The sequence below is a fragment of the Lepidochelys kempii genome, chromosome 5 (genome assembly GCF_965140265.1).
Source record: "Lepidochelys kempii isolate rLepKem1 chromosome 5, rLepKem1.hap2, whole genome shotgun sequence".
NCBI classification, from domain to species: domain Eukaryota; kingdom Metazoa; phylum Chordata; order Testudines; family Cheloniidae; genus Lepidochelys; species Lepidochelys kempii.
This window is the reverse complement of record NC_133260.1, coordinates 49,965,750-49,981,091: the sequence shown is the minus strand read 5'-3', so window position 1 is coordinate 49,981,091 and position 15,342 is coordinate 49,965,750. Positions and strand designations below refer to the sequence as shown.

The following is a 15,342-nucleotide window of genomic DNA, read 5'->3' as shown; positions in this document are numbered from 1 at the left end:
ATGTGAAGTAGTCAGAAAATACATTTGAAATGCTGCATGATAATACTGTTCAATCAAAGCTCATTAGTATTCGCTTTTGAAAGAAAATGTTAATTACATGGCCCTTATTTTGGGGCAGAGTAGTATTTGCTTCAGGAAATAGCAACTAGCCTTTTACTAGTATTATCCTGTTAGTATTCTAGATGCTAAAGAATTATAATGTTTGTTTTGAAGTGTTTAGTGTTCACACTTTAATCCGCTTTTCCTGGAAAACTTAGATGATCAGTAACATCTGCGAAAAATTAATGTTTTTTTCTGTTGCAGTAGGGACTTAAAACTGCAAAAGAATGAAGTTGACTTATGTTGCATCCCATACAGATATACTTTCAAAGGACCAAGACTTTCTAACAAAAATTATCCTTCATTTTTGTATGTTAAGCATATTTGAGGAAGTATTTTAGAAGCAGCTGACTCATAACATTACATAAATAACATTAATTTCATCCTTTCCATTTCAGTAATTCTGAATTATTTTCATTGCAGCTATTATCATTCCAGATTGTTTTTTATCATGAAGCTGAATGATTTTGTTAATCAAATTTCATGGCTTTCATTTGTCATAATAGGGTGTGTTTTTTTTAATTAGGTGAAGAGTTAACAAAATCAAAGCATTCTGCTCCATCTAATGAGTAAGTTCCACATTTAAAATGTAGGCTTTACATTGAATTCCATTTGTGTGGGGGTTTTGGTTTTGGTTTGATACAGGATTGAGAAATCCATTGCTAGACTTGGCTATCCAGTTTAGGCTGGATAGCTAGTGATTACTAAGAGGTGAGGACTAATTCAAAATTCTTTATTTAAAAACTGGGAATTTTATCCTCTCCTCTTCTCTTCATGGGCGTGCCTTTTTTCTACCTATTCATTTTCTTCATTGTGATTGGCTCAAATTATTTTAGTTATAAATATAAAATGTTATTTTATATTAAAATTATTAAAAGTAAAAGAAATCTGTTAATAGTCTAAATTCATCCAGAAGCTACCATAACTTTTAAGGAATACAAGTTTGATAGGGTCAAGATTTGGGCTGGTTCACATACAAGTTTTACTGAAATAACTAAATTGGTTTTAATTAGGGCTGTCAAGCGATTAAAAAAATTAATTGCACTGTTAAACTATAATAGAATACCATTTATTTAAATATTTTGGGTGTTTTTTATACATTTTCAAATATATTGATTTCAATTACAACACAGAATACAAAGCATACTGTGCTCACTTTATATTTATGTTTATTTATTACAAATATTTGCACTGTAAAAAAACAAAAGAAATAGTATATTTCAATTCACCTAATACAAGTACTGTAGTGCAACCTCTTTATAATGAAAGTTGAACTTTCAAATGTAGAATTATGTAAAAAAAAATAATTGCATTCAAAAATAAAACAATGTAAAACTTTAGAACCTGCAAGTCTAATCAGTCCAACTTCGACCAATCGCTCAGACAAATAAGTTTGGTTACAATTCGCAGTAGATAATGCTGCCCACATCTTGTTTACAATGTCACCTGAAAGTGAGAACAGGCGTTCGCATGGCACTGTTGTAGCCAGCATCGCAAAATATTTACGTACCAGATGCGCTAAAGATTCATATGTCCCTTCATGCTTCAACCACCATTCCAGAATACATACGTCGCTGATGATGAGTTCTGCCCGATAATGATCCAAAGTAGAGCAGACTGACACATGTTCATTTTCATCATCTGAGTCAGATTCCACCAGCAGAAGGTTGATTTTCTTTTTTGGTGGTTCGGGTTCTGTAGTTTCCACATCGGAGTTTTGCTCTTTTAAGACATCTGAAAGCATTCTCCACATCTTGTCCCTCTCAAATTTCAGAAGGCACTTCAGATTCTTAAACCTTGGATCAAGTGCTGTATCTATCCTTAGAAATCTCACATTGGTACCTTCTTTGCATTTTGTCAAATCTGCTGTGAAAGTGTTCTTAAAACGAAGATGTGTTGGGTCATCATCCGAGACTGCTATAACATGAAATATATGGCAGAATACGGGTAAAACAGAACAGGATACATACAGTTCTCCCCCAAGGAGTTCAATCACAAATTTAAGTAACGCATTCTTTTTTTAACAAGCATCATCAGCATGGAAGCATGTCCTCTGGAGTGGTGGCCAAAGCATGAAAGGTGCATATGAATGTTTAGCATATCTGGCATGTAAATACCTTGCAACGCCGGCTACAAAAGTGCCATGTGAACGCCTGTTCTCACTTTCAGGTGACATTTTAAATAAGAGGCGGTCAGCAGTATCTCCCGTAAATGGAAACAAACTTGTTTGTCGTAGCAATTGGCTGAACAAGAAGTAGGACTGAGTAGACTTGTAGACTCTAAAGTTTTACAAAAAGAACAGGAGTACTTGTGGCACCTTAGAGACTGACAAATTTATTAGAGCATAAGCTTTCATGGGCTAAAGTTTTACATTGTTTTGTTTTTTGAGTGAAGTTATGTAACCAAAAAAAAATCTACATTTGTAATTTACACTTTCACGATAAAGAGATTGTACTATAATACTTGTATAAGGTAAATTGAAAAATACTATTTTTTGTTTATAATTTTTACGGTGCAAATATTTGTAATAAAAATAATATAAAGTGAGCACTGTACACTTTGTATTCTGTGTTGTAGTAGAAATAAATATATTTGAAAATGTAGAAAACATCTGAAAATATTTAATAAATTTCAGTAGGTATTCTTTTGTTTAACAGTGCGATTAATCGCGATCAATTTTTTAATCACAGTTAGTTAATTTTTTGAGTTAAGTGCAATTAATTGACAGCCCTAGTTTTAATGAACATATTTTGTTGAAAAAAGAAATAGGACCCTTTAATTCTGAATTAAGAGTGCCTACACACAAACTTGCACCAAAATAACGTAAAGTGTAAATTTAAAACATTTTGTTCTTTTGGTGCAAGTCTGTGTGTGAACCAGCCTTTGACCTACATTTATCCAACAGAATGTTTTTATGTGGCAGGGATGTTCTCATTCGACTGATTATAGCACACAAGTCACTTCAGTAATTCGGTTATAAATATGTATGCTTTGTATTTATTTTCCTATTTTAACTGTTACAATAGGAAGGGGAACAATGACCTCCTGGCATGGGATCTACCCTTTGCCACTTCTCTTGATTCATCTTCTTCAGCTTCATTGACATCCACATCCTCATCCTCATTAGGTAAAATATTTGATACTAGAAATTCTGTTATAAATCCTAAGTGTTTATTATAATAACCTTCTTTGGAGTTTTTGTTTTGTTATTTTACTATTGGAAGGGATTCGCATTAGAGAGAATTGCAATGAGAGAATTTTGAAACATGATATCTCTCATTCATATGATGATATAACTTGTATATACAGCAGGATACAGTGTGTTAGAATGTGGATTACTATAAGTAACTGTGTTCGTTCTTTGAGCATCTGAATAAACTGAAGGCAGAGTCCATTTTTTGCTAGTACTGTGCACAGCTCTTCCTATTTCCTCCATAATCCACCTACTGTTACTGGGTTCCCTAAGCACTACTTTTTCCCAGGGTTACAGTCCAAATAATGTATGGGGCTTTTCCTGCTCCTTCACCTTTCTCTCTTCCTAGGAAAGGATGCTCCCACTTGTTTCTTTTAGGTCAATGTAACTGGATCACTGCCTCTGGAGCACCCTATTGTGGTCTGAGGTGGCCTTGTAGGCACCCTGCCCTCAGTTTCCTGGGTTCTCTGCAATAATTGACTCCTGTTGTGGGGTCTGACTCATTATCTCTTTTACAGAGTATAAAACTCTTCTTTAGCCCCACAAGTCCAACTCTTCTCCCTGGTTCCAGAGTCTCCCCCAAGGGCCCATGCTACAATTCAAACAAACTTCTCCTCCTAGGGTCAGGAGTCCCACGGCCGTCCTTGTTGGGACTGTGTTGATTCAAATAGGCTTCCTCTCCTGGGTTGAGGAGTCCCATAGCCCTTCTGCTGTGGCTGGACTGATACAGGCCAACTGCAGCCTTCAAGCAGCTTTTCCTAGTTGGCCCCTCCTTACTTAGTCCTTGACTCCCTGGGCTGTGACAGGTCAGCAGGCAGCCATCCTTCCCCTGATGGTGTATGTCCTGTTATTAGAAAGAAGGTAGCATATATGCTGCCCTTTCTCCCAACCAACCTGGGGAGCTCTGGGAAGGAAGGGAGCCTTGCCCTGCGTGCACTACAAGGCTTCTGGTTCTGGGTCCTTAAAGAAACAGTAGTCTGTGTTTTCACCAAGCATTCATTGTTCCCACAGGGACTATCTTCCTTTCTCCCAACACCTACCTTTGTCTTTTGCTAAGCATTTGTCCACTCAAAAAGTCACAGAAATTTTAAAGGGGCACACTGTGGAACAGGTTGACTGGCCTGTAGTCCCTACTACGCTTAAAGGGACAGTGAATAATTCTGTTACAACAAGATTAAGGAAGAACTCAGATTCTCCTTTTGTAATGCTAGTGCCATTCCAACTTTTCCTCTCCGTTAGATCTTATGCATGGAAGGGCAAAAAGGAAGCATGCATGCATAGGTAGGAGTAATTGACATTGCTATCACAATAATTAACTGTAGACCTTCTTAAAATGAAACCTATTCTTACCTTGTCTACATGCTTCTTACAAATTGCCTTGACTTTAAAATAATGACTGGATTTTATTTTTCTCTATTTTCAGGTCCTTTGTAGAAGGACCCTATGAAAAACAATGGAAACCAACTGCAGGAAGTACCTTGATGGGTTGCCCATCTCCTTGCATGTGTCTGTTGGGTTTTAACTTCATAATGTAATATAAAGATTTAATAGGTGTGGTAATTAGACACTTATTGATCACCACATCTGTTAATTTAAAAAAATACATTGTTAAAAGCTAAGTTTACCTTAAATTAGGTCCCCTGCAAGGAAGTTAGGCAACACAGCAGCGGAATTTCCTGCAGTGACATCCTGGTATGCATCACTGGATGTTTCCCATAATTATCTGATGTAAGGAGGAAAAAAATTGGGCCATTGTTTTTACAATTTTGAAATTGATTTCATTCTAATCCAGGGGTTCCCAAACTTGGTTCGCAGGTTGTTCAGGCTAAGCCTCTGGCGGGCCTGAGATGTTTTGTTTACCTGAGCGTCTGCAGGTATGGCAGCTCCCAGTGGCCGCGGTTCACCATTACCGGCCAATGGGAGCTGTGGGAAGCGGTGCAGGCCGGCCACCGCTTCCCGCAGCTACGATTGGCCGGAACGGTGAACCGCGGCCATTGGGAGCTGCGAGCAGCCATACCTGCGGACGCTCAGGTAAACAAAAAGAAAAGGAGTACTTGTGGCACCTTAGAGACTAACCAATTTATTAGAGCATAAGCTTTCGTGAGCTACAGCTCACTTCATCAGATGCATATCGTGGAAACTGCAGCAGACTTTATATATACACAGAGAATATGAAACAATACCTCCTCCCACCCCACTGTCCTGCTGGTCTGGTAATAGCTAATCTAAAGTGATCATCAGGTGGGCCATTTCCAGCACAAATCCAGGTTTTCTTACCCTCCACCCCCCCACACAAATTCACTCTCCTGCTGGTGATAGCCCATCCAAAGTGACAACTCTTTACACAATGTGCATGACAATCAAGTTGGGCTATTTCCTGCACAAATCCAGGTTTTCTCACATCCCCCCCATCCCCACACACACACAAACTCACTCTCCTGCTGGTAATAGCTGATCCAAACTGACCACTCTTCAAGTTTAAATCCAAGTTAAACCAGAACATCTGGGGGGGGGGTAGGAAAAAACAAGAGGAAACAGGCTACCTTGCATAATGACTTAGCCACTCCCAGTCTCTATTTAAGCCTAAATTAATAGTATCCAATTTGCAAATGAATTCCAATTCAGCAGTTTCTCGCTGGAGTCTGGATTTGAAGTTTTTTTGTTTTAAGATAGCGACCTTCATGTCTGTGATTGCGTGACCAGAGAGATTGAAGTGTTCTCCGACTGGTTTATGAATGTTATAATTCTTGACATCTGATTTGTGTCCATTTATTCTTTTACGTAGAGACTGTCCAGTTTGACCAATGTACATGGCAGAGGGGCATTGCTGGCACATGATGGCATATATCACATTGGTGGATGTGCAGGTGAACGAGCCTCTGATAGTGTGGCTGATGTTATTAGGCCCTGTGATGGTGTCCCCTGAATAGATATGTGGGCACAATTGGCAACGGGCTTTGTTGCAAGGATAAGTTCCTGGGTTAGTGGTTCTGTTGTGTGGTATGTGGTTGTTGGTGAGTATTTGCTTCAGGTTGCGGGGCTGTCTGTAGGCAAGGACTGGCCTGTCTCCCAAGATTTGTGAGAGTGTTGGGTCATCCTTTAAGATAGGTTGTAGATCCTTAATAATGCGTTGGAGGGGTTTTAGTTGGGGGCTGAAGGTGACGGCTAGTGGCGTTCTGTTATTTTCTTTGTTAGGCCTGTCCTGTAGTAGGTAACTTCTGGGAACTCTTCTGGCTCTATCAATCTGTTTCTTTACTTCTGCAGGTGGGTATTGTAGTTGTAAGAAAGCTTGACAGAGATCTTATAGGTGTTTGTCTCTGTCTGAGGGGTTGGAGCAAATGCGGTTGTATCGCAGAGCTTGGCTGTAGACGATGGATCGTGTGGTGTGGTCAGGGTGAAAGCTGGAGGCATGCAGGTAGGAATAGCGGTCAGTAGGTTTCCGGTATAGGGTGGTGTTTATGTGACCATTGTTTATTAGCACTGTAGTGTCCAGGAAGTGGATCTCTTGTGTGGACTGGACCAGGCTGAGGTTGATGGTGGGATGGAAATTGTTGAAATCATGGTGGAATTCCTCAAGGGCTTCTTTTCCATGGGTCCAGATGATGAAGATGTCATCAATATAGCGCAAGTAGAGTAGGGGCTTTAGGGGACGAGAGCTGAGGAAGCGTTGTTCTAAATCAGCCATAAAAATGTTGGCATACTGTGGGGCCATGCGGGTACCCATAGCAGTGCCGCTGATCTGAAGGTATACATTGTCCCCAAATGTGAAGTAGTTATGGGTAAGGACAAAGTCACAAAGTTCAGCTACCAGGTTTGCCGTGACATTATCGGGGATAGTGTTCTTGACGGCTTGTAGTCCATCTTTGTGTGGAATGTTGGTGTAGAGGGCTTCTACATCCATAGTGGCCAGGATGGTGTTATCAGGAAGATCACCGATGGATTGAAGTTTCCTCAGGAAGTCAGTGGTGTCTCGAAGGTAGCTGGTAGTGCTGGTAGCGTAGGGCCTGAGGAGGGAGTCTACATAGCCAGACAATCAGCCCGCCAGGGGCTTACCCTGAAGAAGCCGCAAACCGAGTTTGGGAACCCCTGTTCTAATCTTTTGGTTTTAAGGATGTCTCTTTTAAATCAGAAGCAAAGTATTCTGTTTTCAAACTTAAATCTGCTTGTTGGTGGTGTAAACATTTCCTTTATTGAAAAGATACAGTTATTTCTCTTCAGATATTACAAAAATGTATTTTTACATGGCAAATACCTTTATTTAACTAATTACTTTTAATGGAACATGACACTGAAGAAAGAGGGTTAGTGGAAAATTTTAACAATCTTTGGATATCCTTGCATTTGCCTGTAAACGGTTCACTGGGTCGCAATTATCTAGATAAATTACTTTTCTTGCAATAGGTTATTGTGGGAAGTATTCCATGTTTAATTATTAAAATTGATGCTCTGAAAATGTTCACATAGCCAGGAATAAACAACCAAATTAAGTGTGTTTTTCTTTTATTCAGTTAAGATCAAGCTTGATGTGAATTTTGAATATCCTAATATTTTACATGGTTTCCAGAAATTTGGGTTGGCTTTCTGTTGTTGTGAATAGTTTGCTCAGGACACTTGTATTACTATTTTCAAAATGGCATCTCAGATGCTGCCCTATAGTATGCAAATTTCTTCATAATCCCTATGCTTTTTTCTTGCTATTTTCTGTAGCCCAATCTGTTCCTATACAAAAAAGTTCTCTTTGTTCTTCTTGCATCCTGTCTAAAGATTGCACAGCAAATATCACCAGTACCTCAGGTAAAAATGGTAACTTTTAATCCAGTTATAATTAGTGTTTTATAATAAGTAAGAGACAAAAAGTGTGTCCAAGGACCTAATCCAAAGCCCTTTGAAGTTAATGGAAAGATTTCAGCTGACTTCAGTGGGCTTTGGATCAAGCCTCATAACATTTGTTTATATGTTTTGATTCTTTGCTACAATAGAGACTTATAACGATACAAAGTGTTAGTCAATCAGAAGGCTAGCAGACTCTAATTTACTGATACGTTGAAATGAGAGAGAGTGTTACAAATTAGATTTATAAAAAGAACCTGGATTTTTCTAATTAACCTGTCTTTTTATTAGCTGAAATGCAGGTTTTGTTTGTTGTCAAAAACGAGCCAGAATCCAGTTGTTTAAAGACACTGGGTAAAATTTCAAAGGAACCTATGGCCCAGATTTTTAAAGGTGTTACTGCGTTCAGCATTGCAGTGATTTAGCATTGCTATGATTTAGAAGCATACATCTCATTTCAAATGGTATTTAGGCACTTAGGACCATAAATCTCATTTAAAGGCTACTGAGAGCCTAAATCATTTTGGAAAATGGATGTCAATGCTTTTGATCATTTTAGCCACAGTGAATAATGCTCACTTCAGCTGATCCTTGTCCAAAGCAAAATGAATCCATCTACATCTGTTACCTGATGTATACAATATTAAATAAAGTGAGTATTTGAAAATATCACAGAATAAATATAATGTACTTTGGAAAAATATGTGCCATGGCAAAAGCAACAATAGGCAATTATCCTGTGAAAGTAAGTTTTGATAGTATTATTTAAATCAAGCTGACCTTTATTGCTTTTTGAGCTGCAGTTAGATACCAAGGAGTGGGATTTCCAAAACCACTGGGACTGGACCTAATTTGGCACTCCTTGAAGTCACTGGGAGTTTTATCATTGACTTCAGTTGGACAAAAGTTAAGCCCATGCTTAGCTCTTTTGACAATCCCATCCCAATAATTAAGGTGCTGACTGAAATGTACTTGCAAGTACATATAACACATTGTGGTTTAAAAAGTCACCACAAGGGCATTCTTTTCCTTTTCACCCTGCTTAAAACCTTCCTTTTGGACATTGTTTTGCAGCTCTATATGAATTACTATAGTATTTAAACAATTGGTAGTCCGTGCAGCATAGAAGTAAACTTAGATTGTTCAGTGAATAAGTGTCCTTTGATAGAATTTGAAGCAAACTTTGTCATCTTGGGAAAACGTGATAGAAATTATTTTGGCTAGTTATGCTTTCTGGATTAGTTATTCATGTTATAAAAATGCTTCTTTCATGTGCTCTTATTTTCTTCCTTCCTTCCCTATTTCCTCCAGTATGTTCATATGTAGTTTTAAAAATGCATTTTTTTATGTTTGTGCACTGTTTTAACTTAGGACCTGTAGCAATGCAAACCTTAGAAACAATGTTTAAAGCATTCAGCAGGAACAGTAAGATCTTCTAAATCTGTAGATTTCAGGTCTTGAAAAATCTATTAGCCTATGGCAAGTAGGAAGCTTTCCCAGGCAAGTGCTATCGACTCTCCAGAATTGAAGTAGTTCTTCGAGAGCTGTCCCTGTGGGTGCTCCACTTTAGGTGTTGGTGCGTCCCTGCACCTTTGCTTGGAGCTTTTTACAGCAGTACTCGTACTGGTTGTGCACGCGCAGAGCTTGCCCCCCCCCCCCCCCCCGAGTGTTCCTTAATAGTACGCATGCGCGACTGGTCTCCTCAGTTCCTTCTCTACCGTACCCGGCCTGAGACAGAGCTCAGCAGACTCGTTAGAAAACTTTTTCTCCCTTGTTACTCTTACCCTATTAGATAGATAGTTTGTTACCAATAGTGTTAGTTATTAGTATTACCAGTAGTGTGTGTTAGCTTCTCTTTTTAAAAAAAAAATAAAATTTCTCTTAGTTCCTGTCAATGCAGTTACTTCCAACATGCCTGGCTCCCCAGGCTTTAAGCGCTGCTCTAATTGTAAGGATGCCATCCCTCTATCAGATGGCCATTCACAATGCATAAAATGTGGGTGGGAGTCCCACATCCCCCCAAAATGTGCCCACTGCAGCAAAGTTAAATCTAGGGCACGAAAGGACAGGGAGTTGAGGCTAAAGCTGCTCCTGCTGCAAAAATCCTTGGTCATCTTAAGACCCAGGCGCTGATTCTGGCTCTGCTCCACACCACAGCCCCCTACCCCCCCCCCCCCACCTCTAAGAAGATGAAAAAAACTTCAAAAAACATCACCTTCCGTGACCCGCAAAGCGAACGTCACGGGAAAAGGCTTCTCCTGGCAGGTCTACCGCCTCCCTCCCAGCGCTCCCCTGGCTGAGCAGTTTTGACATGCCGTGCGAAACCCACCTGTGGCTGCGGCAATACCACAAAGCTCCAGTGCCAAGGCTTCAGGCTTCCAGTTGCCTGCCTCTCAGATGGCACCTTTCGGCACCACGGTGGAAGTGGTGCTGACAAATGCGGACGTGTCTGACCCCCTGCAGGCTATCACCCCGGCACCCACTGAGCTGGCCGGCAGCCAAACAACTTTAAAGACACCGATGCAGAGGAACTTTTCGTCACAGCAGTTTCCTCTCGCACAGCCCTCACCACACAGAGGAGCTTCAGCACTCCAGTTTACGCAGTCAAGTGACCTGCTTGTGTCACCCATTCTGCAGTCACCCTTACTGAATGCCTACTTCTCGCCAAATGCTCAGCCAGGGTCTGAACAGCCTTCCTCCAGTGAGGAGGAAGCTGGTCTCCAGGAGGATTTTTTACCGTATGAAGTCTCTCATCCTCAGACCCCAATTAATAGAAGTCGTAGAAACATCACCTCATCCTACTCTCAGGATCCTGCCCTGTGGATGGCACCACCTATGCCCTTCCCATCACAGTGGCAATACTGGGCCCCGTGGGCATCCTATCCTTGAGACCACACTCACTATGCCACCTCAACCAGGCCCAAAACCGGCCCAGCACCACAAGTTCACGAACCTGCCACTGATGCCAGTCACCAGAGAGCACCATCACAAGTGCAGAATCAGGCATGACCTATCTCTAACCCAGTAGACCCAGTTGTTACGTCTGATGAAGCCCTGCTTTCTCCTCCCCCGACATCTTCAGCTGATTTTTCAGAATTTCAAGACCTTTTCAAAAGAGTGGCCAGTGAATTAAGAATTAATCTGGAGGAGGTTCCTGAACAGCAGCCTGAGTTAATGGACATCCTGCAGACGACGACTTCTTCTTCCAGGATTGCATTGCTGATCAATCCAGCCCTTCTGGAACCTGCCAAAGCCATCTGGCAGACTCCTGCCGCAAGCTTACCTACCTGCAAATGAGCGGACTGCAAGTACTTCATCCCTTCCAAGGGCTCTGAATTTCTTTTCACTCATCCAGCACCTAATTCACTGGTAGTTGACGCAGTCAACCAAAAGAACAAGCACCAGTATCCCCACTCCACCCCAGCCGATAAAGACAGTAAGCGTTTAGATCTGCTTGGACCTAAAGTATACGCATCTTCCACCCTACCATTTCAAATTGCTAATTATACGGCCGTTCCTGGCAAAATACAAAAATTACAACAAATTCATGGACTTTATTGAGGACATTCCAGAAGCAAAGAGACAATAATTCACTGCTTTACTCTGTGAGGGACAAATCATACCACGTACCGCTCTTCAAGCGGCCCTTGATGAGGCCAATACTGCAGCAAGATCCACCGCTATAGCAGTAGTCATGCGCCTAAGTTCGTGGCTCTCTTCCTCTTCATTTCCTCTAGAGGTCCAGACTACTATTGAAGACCTTCCATTCGACGGTGACAAACTCTTTGCCTCCACAACGAACAACGTCCTTCACTCAATGAAGGATTCAAGGGTAACTCTCCGGTCCTTAGGAATACAAACCCCTACAACCAGAAGGGTTCCTTCTCACCAGCCATGGCTTGAGTCAAAGTGTATCCATGTGGTATTTTGTCTCGCATTTCTCTGTCACCGTGCTTTTCTTATGTATGTAGTCCTTAGGATTTAGTAAAGTAGTCGAAGTTAGATACGGTTTAGTTGGTTTGGTGTGATACCTTCATCGAGTTTTGAACACTGCCTGTCATGTGAGATGTCTGTTCCTAATTGTGAACCCAACATTCAGTGTTTGTTGTGCCTTGAAGAATGGCACATTAAAGAAAAGTTCTTCATTTGCAAGTCATTCAAAAGGAGAATGAAGGTGGCTTTAGAGACTTGCATCTGAAACAATATCTTATGGACCAGGCAGTGCTGCTTCAGCACCAGGGACCTCCACAGGTCGGTCGGCCCCTCAGAGAGCTTTGGAGCTGGCATGTTCCATGGCCAGATTCTGATTGCTCCCCCAGGATGTAGAAAGATTGTTCTTCTTCCTCTGGTCCCCCAAGGAAAACGACTCTCAAGATGAACTGGGCTACAGAGCTCAGAGAGATTCCTCCTCCTCTTCCAAGAAGAGTGCAGACCAGCATTGAGATTTTTCAGATGCCCAAGATAGTGCTGGGCCCCTACCCACTCTTTGGAACTGAGACGAGATCAGTTGGACACTATACCATCAATTCCAGTATTATTCATGGGGCATCCGCTGAGTCCAGTACTGACAACATTTGTGTTGACACTGACTGTTTCCACACCACTGGCATACCAGGCAGCATAGGGCTGCAGAATTGTTGTTATTGTCAGTACCATTTTCCACACTGCTTAATCCTCAGGGTGCAGGATTGAGGTTGGCCTCCTTTTCGGTACTAAGGGGCTCATCAGTGCACACATTTGTTTTCGGTACCAATGACTGTTTCAGTACAGACCACCTCTACAATATTAGTACCAGCCTTGACTTCAGCACCAAAAGAGACACTGGTAATGATTATGAATGCAATGCCCCCACCAGGGCCCAATGTGCCAGCTACTTTATCATTGATCACACCAGTGCAGTCTGCATATTGGGCTTCAGATGAGGCTGGATGTTTACTTGCACCTGCCTAGAGATGCTTGTCCGTTGCCACTAGGCTGCTTGAAGGGTTCTTCAAGATTGAACTTAGGAGCATCTTCCTCCTCTCTCTTGCCTTCAAGGCACTGTCCTCGGAAGTTGGCAAGGCCTTGTGGTTGTGCTCCTGTGGTCCAGCACAGCATAGAGGACTTAGCTTTCAATGCTTGGTTTTTATTTTATGAAAAGATTGATGAGACACTACACTTGCTAAGGAGTCTTGTGCTACTTTGCTTTCATTGGGAGTTTATTCGTAAAGAGATGTCATTATGGAGGTTATCAACAACAGCAGCAATAGCACTCTCATTGATACTTCTGGTAGTTGTCCTACCCTGGTAGGCAGCATGACTTCTCCAGGAAGGGGCACAGGTCACAGAGTAGGAGGCCTTTTGGGTCCAATTTTAACCAGCCAGCATGTCCTCCATCAGCTTCAAGCAAGCAGCCATTTTGACTTGCATATTGAGAGCTGCATTTTGGTCTTTATCTCCCCAGCCATATCTCCACCATTTGGGGACAGGCTGTCTCACTTCTAAAATGCTTGGGAAACAGTAACCAAAGATAAATGGGTCCTAACCACTGTGGGAGTTGGTTAGACCATTCAATTTCTGTTCATTTCCCCTTCCCACCCCCACTGCCCTATCCTTTTTCAGGGACTCCTCTCATGAGTCACAGCTCCTTCAACAGTCTAGGCTGCATGCTTCATGTTTCCCCTGCAGCATCAGGGAAAGGGATTCTACTCATATTTCCCGCTCCCCAAGTCCAGTGGAGGGGTGAGACCTATTCTCGATCTCTGTGGTCTCAACAAGTACATTAAATACCATATGATTAACCTAGCTACTGTTCTCCCCGCTTTGAATCACGACTGATTTGCTGCCCTTGATCTTCAGGATGCTTATTTCCACAGCAATTTTTTCAAGACACAGGAAGTTTCTGAGATTTGTAGTAGCAGGTCACCATTAACAGTACACAGTGCTTCCCTTTTGCCTGTCCTCAGCTCACACTTATTTACCAAATGCATGACTGTAGTAGCAGCATATCTCAGAAAAAGAGGAATTAATGTCTTTCCTTTACCTGGATGTTTGATTAGTAAGGGGCAAGTCCAGAGACCAAGTCTTCTGTCTGGTCCAGTTTCCTCTGTTTCTTCAATCGTCTGGCTCTGATTGTGAACAAAGTAAAGCCAGCCACCACAATAGCAGCACACAAATAGAGTTCACTGGAGCCCTCCAACACTCCACAAGTTCGAGGGTGTTTCTGTCAAGAGAAGGATTTCATGCAGTTCATTGCCTGTGGCTGTCCCTCACTCTCACCCTTCAACTCTGATCCTTGTATGCTGGAATTTGTTAGGTCATATGGCCACATTTACATACGTGGTCCAACATGCAAGATTACATCTTCATCCTCTTCAGCGATGGTTGAAGTTGGTGTATCTATAGTTACTGATGCCATCACAACAGGTTGGGGAACACAACTGGGGACATTGAAGGTTCACGGTTTATGGACAGACAAGGAAGCATCCCTTCAAATCAACATCCTGTAGCTTCAAGCCATTTACAGTGGATGCTGGGCACAGATGAAGAGCACACACGTTCATATCCTCAGTGACAATATCACCACACTGTTTTATGTGAAAAACCAGGGAGGAGCGTGCCTCAACCACCTTTGTCAGGAAGCAATAAAGTTGTTTGTCAGTTTTGCTTTAGGGAAGACATCTCCACAACTGCTCACTTACCAGATGCTCAGAATAACTTGGTTGATCACCTCAGCAGGAATTTCTGCCAGAATCACGCGTGGTCTCTGAAGAGCAGCAGACTGAGGTCCATGTTCAGAGAATGGGGCATTCCAACTGTCGACCTGTTTGCAACCAAAAACAGGTTTTGTTCTCAACTGGGTCTCAGTCCGGGATCCTTAATCAATGCCTTCCATGTGAACTGGGGATCAGCACTGATGTATGCTTTCCCCCCAAGCCCACTCTTTCCGCAGTTTGAAAACAATCTGATGTTGGATCGTGCCAAACTGATACTTGTTGCATCAGATTTTATCATTGCAAGACAATGTTCTGAAATCTTCTCAGTCTGTGTTTGACGTCCCAGATCTCTTTCCCTCTATCCTGTCCTCCTGACTCAGCACCGTGGTCAAATTTGGCATCCAGTGCTGAGTAGTCTGCACCTCACGGTGTATATGCTGCATGGTTAGATGTGGGGAAGGATGGTGTTCAGAAGCAGTTCTGAGAGTTCTGCTTACTAGTAGAAAACCTTCCACTAAGGTTATC

The 15,342-nt window shown here is 41.8% G+C and overlaps 1 protein-coding gene across 5 annotated transcripts in view; it reads left to right on the top strand.

Moving 5' to 3' along the window:
* The window catches only part of FCHO2 (FCH and mu domain containing endocytic adaptor 2), a 217,092-nt gene that overhangs the window by 166,032 nt on the left and 35,718 nt on the right, over positions 1–15,342 (top strand). For 4 of the 5 annotated variants that reach the window (XM_073344290.1, XM_073344292.1, XM_073344289.1 and 1 more), the window contains 3 exons: positions 626–668; positions 3,126–3,226; positions 8,000–8,086. In XM_073344290.1, coding sequence (XP_073200391.1) covers positions 626–668; positions 3,126–3,226; positions 8,000–8,086 — 231 coding nt within the window. The remainder of the gene's footprint in view (positions 1–625; positions 669–3,125; positions 3,227–7,999; positions 8,087–15,342) is intronic. The other variant, XM_073344294.1, reaches the window with a different exon arrangement.